This window comes from Pomacea canaliculata, linkage group LG5 (genome assembly GCF_003073045.1).
Source record: "Pomacea canaliculata isolate SZHN2017 linkage group LG5, ASM307304v1, whole genome shotgun sequence".
In the NCBI taxonomy this organism is placed as follows: Eukaryota; Metazoa; Mollusca; class Gastropoda; order Architaenioglossa; family Ampullariidae; genus Pomacea; species Pomacea canaliculata.
Window position 1 is genome coordinate 8,080,255 of NC_037594.1, and position 14,055 is coordinate 8,094,309.

Genomic DNA, 14,055 nt, shown 5'->3' on the forward strand with positions numbered 1-14,055 from the left:
AAGGAATATCTCCGGCGTCGGCTAGAGAAATTCCGGAAGTCGCGCAAATGGATGAAAAGGGAGTGGTCTGCCTCGTGATCCTGTTCGCTGAGTGCGATTCTTTTTTAGGCCGTCTGTGCAGTTTTGTGCGCACGCTACATCAAAAACAAAATTTTCCTTTTGGATATGCTCGCCTACATTACCTAGCCCATTAAAGTGTCTAATAAATAACTAGCTATTAAAGTTTCACAATTAATTTCTGTTTGATAGTTAGGTGGATTTTTTATTATATATTTAATCACAAATAATTATTTTCCCTTTATTATTTGCTATTTTATGTAACAAAAAAACTGAAAATCGCCTTCACGTTTTGTGTAGGCAATAGAGAAAATAAAAGGTACGTCAATATACTAGAAAACAATAGTCATCTTCGTATTCGCCAAAAAAATATTCAGTACCCGGTGAGCTAAATTTTACGACCACTTTTTCCAGTTTATTTCTTTATTTCTCTAATATGTTTTTATTAGAAGGAAAACGAAACGGATGGAGGCAGAGTCCGGGAGACTAAGCACCAGTCGTAGACCTACGGAAACAGCAGAGGAGTTGTGTGCGCAGTAAACTGTGGCCGATACACAACAGGCCAGGTATCGATATGATGCATATATCATGTGAGCCAAAGGTCGTGGCAGATCAGGATATAGACCACTTGCCAAATGCACTCAGTCATTGTTTTTTGTCTATCTTTCTCTGTACACACACAGCGCGGTCCGGAGGTGCAACGGTCATCAGTACAGTTAGGGAGAGGTTCCCTGGATCGGATCTCGTCTAGAGTACGTTGTTCTTATTTTTTGCATGTGGCATTTGTTTACGTGGCTGGCTGCTTTGTCGTGATATAGCTAAGACTATATTCGGCGTAAAAACAGATGTCCCCTCCCACTCTTGTCACACGTGACAACGATCTTCGGCTTGGAGAGGAACGGTCGGTAAGGAGTTTTGAAATATTTTTTTTTTTTTTTTACATTTTTCGTATTGTTTTACTTTAATGTTTGTTTTTGAAAAGAAGGCGCTCTCGCTGGAGGCCGACAGATGTTGGTCCGGGTTTATTTATTGTCGTCTCGCTGTGAGCAGAATTTTGTGGGATAACATTCTTCATCTTTGTGCATGCATGGAGCCTTCATTGAGCGCCGCTGGTCTGAGGTCTGCAGATGCATGATAGTGTGTGTAACTAACTGGTTGTGGCGTTAAACACCAACTGATCGCAGCAGAAGAGGCCCCGTTACTACATTTTGTTCGGATTCTTTCATAATGTACGTTGATAGCATTATCCAAGTCTCGAGCTCGACTTCGTTTCCTTAAGGAATTCCGCCCTCAAGAGGGGAAACACGGTTGCCGAGTACAATCTTTCATGAGAAGGCAAAACTGTTAGGGTCTATCCGGTCTGTAATCACTTTGATAAGGTGCTACTTATTTCTGCTTGCTTTCCTTTTCTTTCAGTTTCCCGTCTCTTACAGTCAAGCAGACAGTCTTTTTAATGTATTTTTATATTTCATTATTTTATGCGACTATTGTCCTCGCTCATGATTTTGACTGTTTGTGTAGGTTGGTGTGAAAAATAGAAAGCCTAGTCCATGAAGCTCTCTCTGCCTATTCCCTCCTCCCAAGAAAAACCACCTTAAATTCTACTAATATTCTGTTCGTTTTATTTAGAGGTCTACAATTTGTTCCCGTTCTACGCTTTTTTTCAGCTGTCAGTGAAAACAGCTATGGCGCCGGGTTGTGGCTGTAGTTGCTGCTAACCTGTGCGGTAATAATGGAAACAAACGTTTTTCGTGTCTTTACGTTATTTGTCTTGTTTCCTCGGTAGGACAGGATTACACTGGCTTCGTTCGGCGGGACCGTCACCTGGCTTTTTAATCACATTGTCTCTCATCATCCCCTTGCGCTTCTTCCGCTGTTGGCGGATGTTTAGGGGATGACAGATTGGTGCCCACGCCAGCAAATAAAGACTACTCCACCCACCCCCTTGAAAAAAAAAACTCTGAAAAAGTTGCTATTTCCTCAGAAGGGATCTTATTGAGAGTTTAAAGAGTACAGTAGTTTGCTTTAAAGTATTCATGGGTCATATATGTGATTTGATCCGTGTGGGGAGTTGTTCATTCCCCACTTACACATTATATCCCACTGCTGTTTGGCTGGTTCCTGCACTGAACCCCATCAATTAAAAACACACATAATACTCCCGCGGCAGATATAGTTCTGCGGTGCTTAACTGTCAGTAGGATTGCACACGCACCACATTCATTCCCGAAAAATACGATTGATGATATAACTGCAGCCTTTAGCTGTCAGAACGTTTCTAAGCTCATAATGTAATATTTATGGCGTGAATCTTGTGTAGACCCACAGGAGCAGCACGTACATGGAGTAAACAAAAAAAATGTCAGACTATTTGTCTGTCAGTAATGTTTACTAATTAATTTAATTATTCCATTAGTAAATAGTAGTGTAGAAAAGTACGGTTCCATTTTTTAGACGCGAAATGTTCACGAAGAAAGAGCTGATTTAAGACAAATATGCTGCACCATCCAAGGTTTGGAGAACTCCACCAGAATTGAGAGTAGGTAAGGCATCGAGACCCTTACAAGAACAAATTTAATCACGTATTTTGAAAACATACTCTTGTGTCTCTTATACAGCTCTCTAGTATTGACACATCGTGCAGATAAATAAAAGCTGCATTGTCGGCTATCAAATTCTGTCTGTATGCGGGCACAGTCAGTTGGGAAAACTCACATGTGGTTGCTGCCTACACTCTCAACTAGATAACGGTCGCGATCGAAAGAAGCATCTAGTGACGACAATCTTCTTCAAGATTTAGGTCGAGGTTGCAAGTCGAGATCGACTATTGATTATTTTTTTAGAGGGTAGGGCGAAATATATCACAATCGTCTGAATTCTACTCATATTTCATGTGAAAATACTGCTTCTTGACCATATTTAGCTAATTGTACATCGATGGATTGATGTTAATCCATTGTCCCTACCGGGTGGAGGGAATATGAAAGAATCTCGAGCAGCGTTTATCAGCAGTAGACTAGTTATGTGAACATAGTTGTTGCATTGATTCGACGTGATAACTGGCGACATGCTTGAGAGGGCAGACTATCGAAAGAAATCGCCGCAAGGCATTGTGCCGGCTTGCCTATAAGGCCCTTCTTAACTTCAACATAGATGAACCTTGGACCAAGTTTGGTTTGACAAAGTTTTCACATGACGACTGTATAAAACTTACTGGTAATGAATTTCTGCAGGCGTTGAAGAGTCAGCTGTGGGGAATTATTATTTTATATTTAGAGTGTATCGTCTATGCTGTATGGATTGTGTTAATATTGTATATGCACATGACTGGACTGTATATATTCAGTGTTGTCCATAGGAATGGGAATCCCATGGGAATCCCATGGGAAACGTCCCATGGGACGGGATGGGATGGGACAGCACACATTTGTATTTCCCATGGTAGTCGATACTTGATATTGCAAAGTAAATTTACTGTTATTTCATTCATCAAGGATTTAAATCTTTCCTCTGAATCATCTGTTGTATGTGAAGTAGCAGGAATTATAGAACAACAGCCGAAAAGTGGTTTCCAGTGTTGTCCATAGGATTGTTAATACCATGGGAATCCCATGGGAAACATCCCGTGGGATGGGACGGGATGGGACAGGCATAAATTGCCATGGGACGGGATGGGACGGGATAGAAAAATATGTCCCATGGACAACCCTGTATATATTACCTCTTGTCGCCAAGGTGCACTTCAAGTTCAAGAACCTGCATGTCCCGCACAGATCGAGTCATCTGAACCCTCATTCCCGGCTGGCAAATGGCGCCATGTGCACAGCGAGTTGTAAACTGTAAACATTCTTAACCTAGTTGCTTCACCTTAGCCAGCCGGCTAGAACCTACCTTCGTGCCGTGTGCGTAGGTTCCTCTGTCCGACAGCGGAAGCGATGTCACTCCAAAGCTGTGGGTCATCGCTCGCTGGTGAATGACCGTGGTTGGTCACGTCATGCGAGGAGGCACTGCTGTCAGAGATGGCAGGTGAGATTAGATTTTGAGGGTACGAGGTGAAAAATGTAGTTGTCTAAGTCAGCATGAACGTCCAACGGTCCTGGAGGAAAGAAGATATGACGGGATGGACCGGACTACATCCGGCGTGCGCAGGGTGTTTCCTATATAAACGGAAAGGACGAAGAGGGGGTGGAGTAATGTCACACGAAGATTGCTTCTTTCTTTGAACTTGTTATTACAACCGTAAATATCAACGCTTGAAGGATGGTGGCTGATTGACTTGGATTTTACAACTCACCCACTCTCGCCACTAGTCAATCTGTGTTCATTATGTGTGTCCCTATCATCCGCTGACGATGGGGAAAAAACCCAGAAATGAGAAACACGTTAGTAAGAATCGCAGAGGATTAGTTGGTGGGGGGGGCTAAGAGCAGAAGAGAGCAAGGTTTTCATTTACCGTCTCTCCTCTCTTATCCCTAAAGAAATATAAGCGTTTTTAGTGCTTCCTGTTATTTTTAGTAACCAGGCCTGTACGTGCGTGCTCAAGACCACTAACCAGAGGATAAAACTGTTTCCAGGCAACGCACTGAGTAGAAGAGGTCCGGCTGCACAGACAACAAACTGCTGAGGAAGCGCGACTGCAGCGCAAAGCCTGGCAACGAGGGTCATGCGGCCAGCGCTCTTCTCGCTCGCCGGTTACGAAGGAAGTCGGGAGTAGGTGTAAGGATGAGGGATGGTGACAGGATGCCAGCGAGGAGAGGCGATGAGAGGACGCGCTGGCCAGACATGATCAATGTGGTCAACATTCCGGTGTGAAGTCACAACATGGTGCCACTGGCCCAGGTGCAGGCTGGGTAACAAAAGGGGGGAACTAACAGAGAAGCCTCTGAAGGCGTCGGAAACCTGAGGACAAAAATCTTACAAGACGGAGGTCGCTTCTCTGCGAGGTGCAATCCCGTCGTTTGCTGTATTACTAGTGGCTCAAATTGCGGCCAGCGGCACACAGTTCGGAACGTGAGAGCAAACCGCGCGGCAGGACGGTATACATGTATGTGGAATGTTTTTTTGAAGGGTATTTAAAACGCACCGGGTCATACGATACTCCACTTTTGTTTCTGCGTTTCTGTCTGTGTGTGTGTGGATGGCAGCTAGCTTCATAAGGGGTGGGCCAAGGTGGAACATGGGAGGCGCTGCGAGCTGCGAGCACGTCAGTGTCCACGCTGTTGTTGGAGGCAGGCACTCGCACGTTCTTAAAAGAATTGGCAGTCAAACTCGCCTCAGTTGGAGAATCGACCTTGGCCAGCGATTTCGTGGAAACGATGCAAGTGTTGTAGTGACATGGGTAAGCATTCGGGGTGGGTGGGTGTGTGTGTTTACTTGCAATCATAAATTTCTGTTGTTAGCTTTTATTTTTCGTTGAGTAGCGTCAACTGGCAACAAAAAAATAAATAAATAAAATAAACAAAATTTTTTCTCTGGACAAAGATTTTAATCGCACGATGTCGTCAGGCCATGTTTATGCGCACTGTTTATGTTTACTAAGAGTTTATCATAAGTGTTTCCTCCATGACAGAGAATATCGTAGCCTTACAGAGAGGTTCTAGATTTCTGAAAACTTTGAGATATTCTAAAGATTTTTTTAAAGATCAGACGATATATTCTGTTAGGCCACGAGAAACTGACTGACACTGTTATCGGACATACACTGACTTGCAGTGACTACATTATAGTGAGCTTTCCAGCGACTTCAAAACAAATCTTTAATTAGGAAAGTAACCTTCAGGATAAAAAAATACCAGTGTTTACAATTATTTTTGAAAATGTTGACAACAAATCTAACGGTATAGTCGACGCCTTTGAAGGCTTATAGTCAGTTTTAACTAGTTCTAACAGATGACTTTTAAAAGATTTTTTAATGTTCATGATTTGTGAAAACGGGGAGAAAAAGACCCTGTAAAGCCAGAGTGGCTTTAGTCAGCTGAGGACGACACTCTTGTCTGTCCTTGACCAGAAATAAAACATAAATCACGATAAGATATCTTGATCGTAAACGCTACTTGTATCCCTTTACGACATAGCCCAAGATGTTTGGTGTAGTTTGATGACTGATCGTGCTGACAAGTGCATCTGCACGTATAATCTCCTTCTGTGTGCACTGCCCACGTACTCACAAACACATGCACGCACGCTCGGAGAACAAGGTGCAGAGAGAGGTAGGGGAGGCGCGTATACGTATTTTTTCTTAGACAATTATATTGGTTTGTTTTCTTTTTTTGTCCACCAGCGAGCACGCGTGAAGTTGGTGCTGTAATCACGGAGCGAGTCCATCTTGTATAGTGTCAGGGTCATTTCCCTGAAGAATAAGCAGCTCCTGCGGATACAGACGTTACTGGGACAGTACTTTTTGTTGTTTAAAGCACATAGAGTTTTTAAAACTCAATCGTGAAGGTGAAATAAACTCTAAATAGCTGATGAGTAACACGGAAGTGATAGCTGTTACATTCTAAAAAAAAAAAAAAAGTCTTTGTGAGGTACGCCAGCAGTGTGACGTCTTGATTAAGGTGATCGTCAGAGGTTCGTCCGAGAATTCTGAAATTGATTTTCTGCCTTCCTGTTTTGGATATTTCTGCAAAGCAGCTTCTTTTTTAAGAAGCAAGCAAAGTCGGGAACATTTGGACTAGAAACTACAGCAAGTCGCTGAGAGAAAGGCTTTCTTGATTATTAAGTCAGTGGATATGACGAAAATGATCTGTTCATAAAATCATAGTGGACATACCTCAACCTGATACACAGAGCGCGTCCAGTTGACATTAAACTGCACTTGAGAGCGATTTCCTTCCATGGAATAAAACGCACAGGAGGACCAAACGCTAAAGGGTGGAGCTTGTTCTTGAGAAATTACGCTTGCTGCACACACAAAGACCACGCCTCCTTGTGGCCAGAGTTTCTGGACAGTTCGCCTCCGTCAAGAGCAGGAAGACCATGTGGCCAATCGAGTGGGAAGACGACATCTTGCAGCCGTGCAATTACTACCGGCGCCATTTTCTAGGGCCAGGTACTGTATCTACTCACCCCATTAAGATCAGCCCATTCAGGTCCCTTGGCTTGGGAGAGAAAGAGGGAGGGGGATAAGCGACCTATTATTTTTATTATGTTTATTATGTTTATTCTTGTCAGAATATTATTTTTTAAACACTCGTTGATCCCTCTTTGTTTCTGAGTACTTAACTGACCAGCTTCTTGATTTTAGTTGATGTAATTCGTTCTACAAAGTTTACAAATTAACAAATATGTTCTGTAGAAGAGGTTGCGTTTGAGTTAAGGGGTTTGCGAGAGGTGTGGAAATGGATTGATAGGGGACAGGAGCTGATCAGACCTTTCAGTCTTTCGAGAGTTTAACACCAGCACGTTTAACACTTGACTTTTGTACGACAAATATAGATACACAGAAAGGCATCAGAAGAAAATCAGAGTACATGTATATGTAAATCCGAGATTTGCTTACTTTTTGCAATTTGTTATGGTTAAAAGTCTTTATAGTGTTTTTTATTTCTGAATCAAAAGTCACATTTTTTCTTTGACTTGCCACATTAATTTACCACTTGTGTAATAGCTTCTTCTGTAGCAAAAATCGAAAGCTTACGAAGTTTGAAAAAGTAAAAGTCTTTAAAAAGATAAGCAAGAAGCTAGTGTTAATGGCTCTTGTTGTCATGACATCTAGTTCCACATCTAAATTTCCTGGGGAGGAAGGGGTAGACAAGAGCTTAGCTCCATCAACGATGTGAGCATCTGTCAGAGTCGTTATATACATCTCCAACACTGTATATATCTCCAACACTGCTATAAACACTGTCCAGTTATGTTAAACACGTATGTTAAAATTACAGCTTAAAGAGAATATTATAGGGCCATTAGCCGGCAAAACAAAACAGCGATTAACAGCAATTTTAGCCTTCTTTACACCCCCTAACTCATAACATCGTCAAAGCCACTTACCGTCAGAGGAAACAAACCACCTAGTTCTCTCATTGCCTGCCACACTACTCATCAACCACCAGTAATCCCACATTGGATATACATCATCACCATCTCTCTCTCACACACACAGAGGGTATTATAAAAAGAAAACATTACACTTTAAAACCCCATACTTTTATATTTAACATTTGGAGGAAGAGAATTGATGTTTTACTCCGAGCTAATGACTAAGGCTAAGTGCATTTTATTTTCGACATAGTAGTTATTTTATTAAGAAAACAATGTGTGTAGAAAGAAAATATGTGTATTTACAGCTAGAGCTCCATGTTGCGCATCCACCCAGTACAAACATGTGACTTTTACCACTCACCAAACACTTTACCTGAGATTGGTAAATGTGAATCTGTGACTACAGAAGACTCAGAAGCAGTCTGTTCTCTGACTAGTGTAATAATGGGATAATCTTGTTGTTAGAGCTACGGGGTCAGAACCCGAGGGCGCGCACTCCATCTGGTTCGATACCAATGTAGCGCACTTCCCACTTCGCTCCCTTCCCCCAAGTAGCCCAGCATTGACGTGGTTACCCGACTCCGTTAAAGCGTTGGTGAAGGTAAGGCAGCGAGGGAGAGGAGATATGAATCACCCGAGGACTGTGACACCTACTGGACAACTATTACATTTTTTAAAGCTATTAGAATGACTAGACCTCTCCTTGCAAGAGAACTTCCATATTTTCTCACCAGCACAAAAGAAATAATTACTACCATCGTCTTTCAAACTACATTAAATAAGGAAGCGAGCAAAAACTTTGTTATTTGGAGAGTTGAGAAGTGCTAGGATAAAACGTTGCAGAATATATCATAAATAATGGGGCATGCGATTGGTCCATTTCCAAGCAGGGATTAACACGTGATAAGAAGGGGTATGGCTGTTGAATGACATCTTCCGGCAGTACTGGCATACTGTTATTGTAAGATTGAGCGTTCCTGCGCTTGATTACAACTAAAGGCTCGGACACACGAGAAACGCGAAACGCGAACTTTTTTTTCTAAAGAAACAAACTTTGGTTGGGTAAGTTCGGTAGGCAGTATTTGTCTGCATGCTTTGGAGATTTGACAAAAGTCGCTTCGAAACTTCATCCTGGATTTTTAAAAAAATGGATGTACTGTTTATCAAAGTTGCATTGTGCTGATATATTTGCTGTGTCCGAGACAATGTTTGCTTTCTTGACACTTAGTAAAGTTGTAAAACAAGCATAAGAAAAAAAATTATACACTCGTCTGTATATCATTAAAGCTAAGTACTAACTACCGATATTGGAATTACAAGTCTGTGGTATAGTCATTAACTGCGTTGGATGTTAAGCCAAGGCAGGTGGATCGGATTCTCGTTTGTGGGATTATTATTTTTTTTTTTTTTTTTTTTTTTTTTGAACGGTTGCAATTTCACGCACCCTTTAATACTTTCTTAACCATGATTCTCCAGTAAATTTTCAATCATACGGCAAGATGCATGTAGCCAACAGTTTAATTACATACAACTGCTGAAATGGAGGATTTTACTTGTCTTGAAATGGTTTTATCGCTAGAACAGTACTAGAATTACACTATAAATTAATCACTCTTTTGTCTACGATTACAGCCACAGCAAAAGATAAATAGAAAATTCATACTTTAAGTCATAAGTGTTATATACAGCCGATATTTGTTTTATTTCATTGCTTTGAGATATACTACCATGAGCAGATCAGCCATCCGTGAACTCTTGTCACGCATCGAGTTTTCTAAGCGGCGTGCTTGAACATTCGCAGTGTGACGAGCAGTCCCAAAAAAAACGGTTTGTGAAATGGTTTGCAAACGGTCTTGGCAAGCCACTGTTGTCCAAAAGCAGGTTTGCTAAACTGTGTTTGGACACGTCTTGTGAAGCTACCCAGTTTATTGCCGATGGACTTACAAAGAGAGATGCGTGGATGCCCAATGGGTCAGCGAAATAAAATATATAAGGAGTGAAAGCATGAAATAATTCTTAACATTTGCTTTTGTAATATTTGTACTACAGCAGTCCGGTGGCACAACGGTTAGCACCTGTCACCAATACAGCGAGGATTGGGTGCCCTGAATTCCGATCTCGTCTCGCACAGTGTTTCTTTTCTGCATATGGCATCTGTTTACTGGGCTGGCTGCCTTGTCGTGATATAATTTTACTTGCTGACTCGGCGTAAAACTCAAATCCCACCCACACCCCGACTGCCTTAATGTGCATTCGGTTGTGAGTACCCCGCTGCCGTGTGTTCAGGCCAGCGTGTCCCGTGTCACTGATCAGATGTATGGGCCCCACCTTGACCATCCTGTCAGGTCACTAGCCGGAGCGGTGGTAACTTGACCAGTGCACTGTTGGTGGTCTAAACTCTAAACAAACTTTGCTGAAGTAGAAAATACCTTTTCTACAGTGTGATACCTTAAGTGGTTTAAGCTAGGGGTTTGAAAATGTCAAAAAAAAAGTTTAGATCGGAGGTCTTATCGCACACGACATCGTGTAATCAACTAAACATTAACTGTGATATTTTGTTAGTATCAAACTGAGAAGAAAATGAACACAATTAAAAAAGGTCTTTGGAATAAAGGTCACAATATTGATTACAAATGTACAACATTTATCCCTGCAGTCCTCCAGTATTTTTGTCTGGGGATAGGGGTAGGATTAAAGCCCTCGGAAATTTTAAACGGGTGTCTCAGATTTCCTTGCACGTAATGGTCGGGTAACCCAGCCGCTATGCACACAAACGCACGCGCGCAGTATACAACCTTTCACGCCTACGGAAATCGGTGTTGCTGCACTCGTGTATGGGCACGCGTCATGACTTGCTGTCCGCACGGGGACGCGAGTACGAAAGCACAGACACCCTGGTGGTGTGTCCTACCCATTTTGAGGGGGATGCGGGTCTTCTTTTAGTTTTCTTTTTTACCCCTCTATTTCCCGGGTCAATAATATGTATTTGACATCTGTTGTTGCTGTGAAATTCTGTCTTTCAGCTTGAGAAAGCCTGCAGGTTTTTTTGTTTGTTTACTTTAGCTTCGTGTGCACAGCAGGTGTACGGGCAGTGCGCTAATTAATAGCGGCAACCGTCTCGTCTTCTGACTTCAATCATTGTGGAAGCGGAGGAATCCGCTCCAGCGCTATTTTTCTTACCCTCACAAAATTAAAAGGCAGTGAAACTCTTTGTGTCTTCTGGTTTTGTCTTTTATTACTTGTCTGCACGATTGTTTGTTCCTCCGTCTTTCGTCTGCTGTCCATATCTCGTTCTTGTCTCAAACGCTGAGAGCATACCCCTTTGTGGGCGTGATCAGGCGCTATAAAAACCACACGTTTAGTATTTATTTATATAAAATGGTGGCATTTTTGTCGAAGGCAGAAAAAAAAGCACTAGACTCCAATCGTCTCGAAATGCGGCTGATGAAGCAAACCTGATAGCCTTTAACGATCAAGTTTCGCGACGATAGAGCTATCGGTTTCCGATTATAGCAGCAAGGGTAATGAAGGGTTGGTTTAAGGAGGAGACCACAAAGGAGGTTCCAGCTATATGTAGGTGGAGAGGAGGGTGGTAATGGAGACGTAGGGGTTGAGTGTTTGTTAGGTAGGCTAGACAGTTGTTTACTATTATCTTTCACAGTGTGTGTCCTGGTTGTTTTATGTGTACCGTCCCTTGAAAAGAACTAGCTCCTTTAGAAGCATTCACTGGTATACACACTCCAGTCTCTCGCGTTCAAGTTTCCGCATCCTTCAACAGTTTTCAGCTTCTTTGCTATCACTGTAGTGTCCACAGACATTCTCTGTCTTGTTCATTCTTAATTTATTGGCCGTTAAAGGGGCTATTACGTATAGTGACTCCGGTCGGCGCATTAATTGCCACGTGGTGTGAAGTAAGAGGAAGCACACTGCAACACAGTCACGTTACATCCAATCGAAACTGATGGGTTCACACCACTCCCACGACTGGCCGCTACGTGCGGAGACGTGCGTGATAAGGCTGTGGGTCAGGTCAGGTCATCTCCCGCCTTCTTCCCCTAGACTAGATCCTGTAACGTTAACAGCACATTGTTGTTATGTTGTTTATGTAAAGAACCTGACAAGCTAGCAAAGTTTTTGAAGCAGTGGCGAATTATAATGTCCGTCAATAAGAAAGCCTATTGGCAAGAAACAAAGCATCAGGACCGGTGAAAACTGCACCCCAGTGGACCCATTTGATAACAAATGCCTTTGCTGTCCAAGCTGGAGTATTCGGGGTGCTCACGTGTGTTTCTGTAGTAGCAGACGCCACGTGTACACAATGTTTTAGGCCAATTTCGCGTCCGGTAAGCACTATTTTTTAAGAAACTGTGCCTGGCTGTCATAGTCTGTAGAAACCGAGTGCCGATTTTCCTGTACATTATAAGTAAGACTACCACTACACTTCGCTAGTTCTTTTACCATAAAGATGCCTGATAATTATAATATTGGTTTTGACAATACCTTCCTCACCACCTTCACCCTCCCCTCCCTAAAAAAAGGAAACAGTGTTTACTAAAGAGATGAGCAACATTTTATTTAATCACCGAAGTATTTCGATCCGTAGAGAACTATGAACATAAAGAATCTCCTTCGAGAGGAGTGGGTAACACCGCTGATCGCTAACACGACGCAAAAACAGTGTTCCGTAGGAAAGTGATACGGAAGGTTGAGGCCACGTACTCATGCAGGTATTTCAGTCTAGAACTGTATCAGACTCCCAGGTTCTTGCCGGACACATGATCGGTTCGATGCAGTTTATGTGGCGTAGTTGGACGTCAGAAGTCTTTACGTGTGTCGAGACAGAAGTCGGTTGGTTTTGCGCAGCTGGAGCCGGAATCGTCGGCTTCGGTTTGGCTAACCTTGTGGGTTTATTGCGAAATCTTGCTACTATCCGGCAAACGCTTGCAATGGGTGCCAGCAGTGAATGTCGATGATGCGGCTGTACTTCCTGGCAGAAGAGAAAGGCGATTTTCCAGGAAGAGGGAGGCTAAGGGAATGGGAGTGACAATGCGGGATCTTATCATTCCTTCCAACCGTCCTCTCTACCAACCCCGTCATTACCCTGTAGTACATATAAAAGCAGTTAAAGATAATACAGCAACCAGGACGACGATGAGGATGTGGTGATAAGGAGGACGGGAGTGACGGTGGGAAGATGATTGTGGGGATGTTATTATCATTATTATTCTGTCTGTACTTTTATAATCGTCTTGAACATAATTTTCACCAAAGTCGCAAAATATTTCGTTTTGTGAATTTTACACACACACCCCTCCCCTGACGCGCGCGCACACACACACACACGGAGACACTGGGATATGTGGGTGGTTTTGCACCCTGAACTCAGTAATGCAGGTGTGCGTTGATCGTACGTGACACTGTCATTAAACAAACTCCGGAAGTGAAAGACACCATCACTATTGTCCCCCACAAGTGCTCCCTTCTCTTGTTGTCATGTGAACCCTTTCTCACAGATCTCCAGTGGTTCTCCGTCGATCCTTGAGCCCGTGTGTGTGGTAGACGACTAACGTATGGTGGAGTGTTGCTTGCGGGGCGTGCGTGGACATATGCGACCACACCCTCGATCGTTACTCTCCTCGGCCTTTTTCAAAAAAAACAAAACAAAACAAAAAACAAACAAACAAGAAGGGCAGACCAAAGATTAGCCCGTTTAATGTTTTTTTTTTTTTAATGAATTAAACGCGGGTGATGATGGTAATGAATGTCCTGCGGCGAGTAACCCGGATCAAGGACATGGTCTCAACCACGAGGTTGTTGTAGCAGGGGACTGCTGTTCTTGATGAGTGATGAATGGCGGTGTCGAACTGATGTGTCTGTGGCCACGAATGCAAACAAAACACGTTGTTGGAGTAGTTCTTGGGGTGATTGAAGTGATAATTGAGTTGATAATTGCTGAGCAGATGATTGCAGGTCGCTGAGCTGATAGCTGAGCCGATGGTTGTGGCTACTCGCGGA

The 14,055-nt window shown here is 42.8% G+C and overlaps 1 protein-coding gene across 4 annotated transcripts in view; it reads left to right on the plus strand.

The window, feature by feature from the left end:
• LOC112563825 (ecdysone receptor-like) overlaps positions 1–14,055 on the plus strand; it is a 66,299-nt gene that overhangs the window by 26,008 nt on the left and 26,236 nt on the right. The window contains exons 1-2 of one of the 4 annotated variants that reach the window (XM_025238187.1): positions 5,211–5,395; positions 6,338–7,108. The exons of the other annotated variants lie outside the window; for them this stretch is intronic. Coding sequence (XP_025093972.1) covers positions 7,036–7,108 — 73 coding nt within the window. The 5' untranslated portion in view covers positions 5,211–5,395; positions 6,338–7,035. Of the gene's footprint in view, positions 1–5,210; positions 5,396–6,337; positions 7,109–14,055 lie in introns of those variants that run through there. 4 annotated transcript variants of the gene reach the window in all.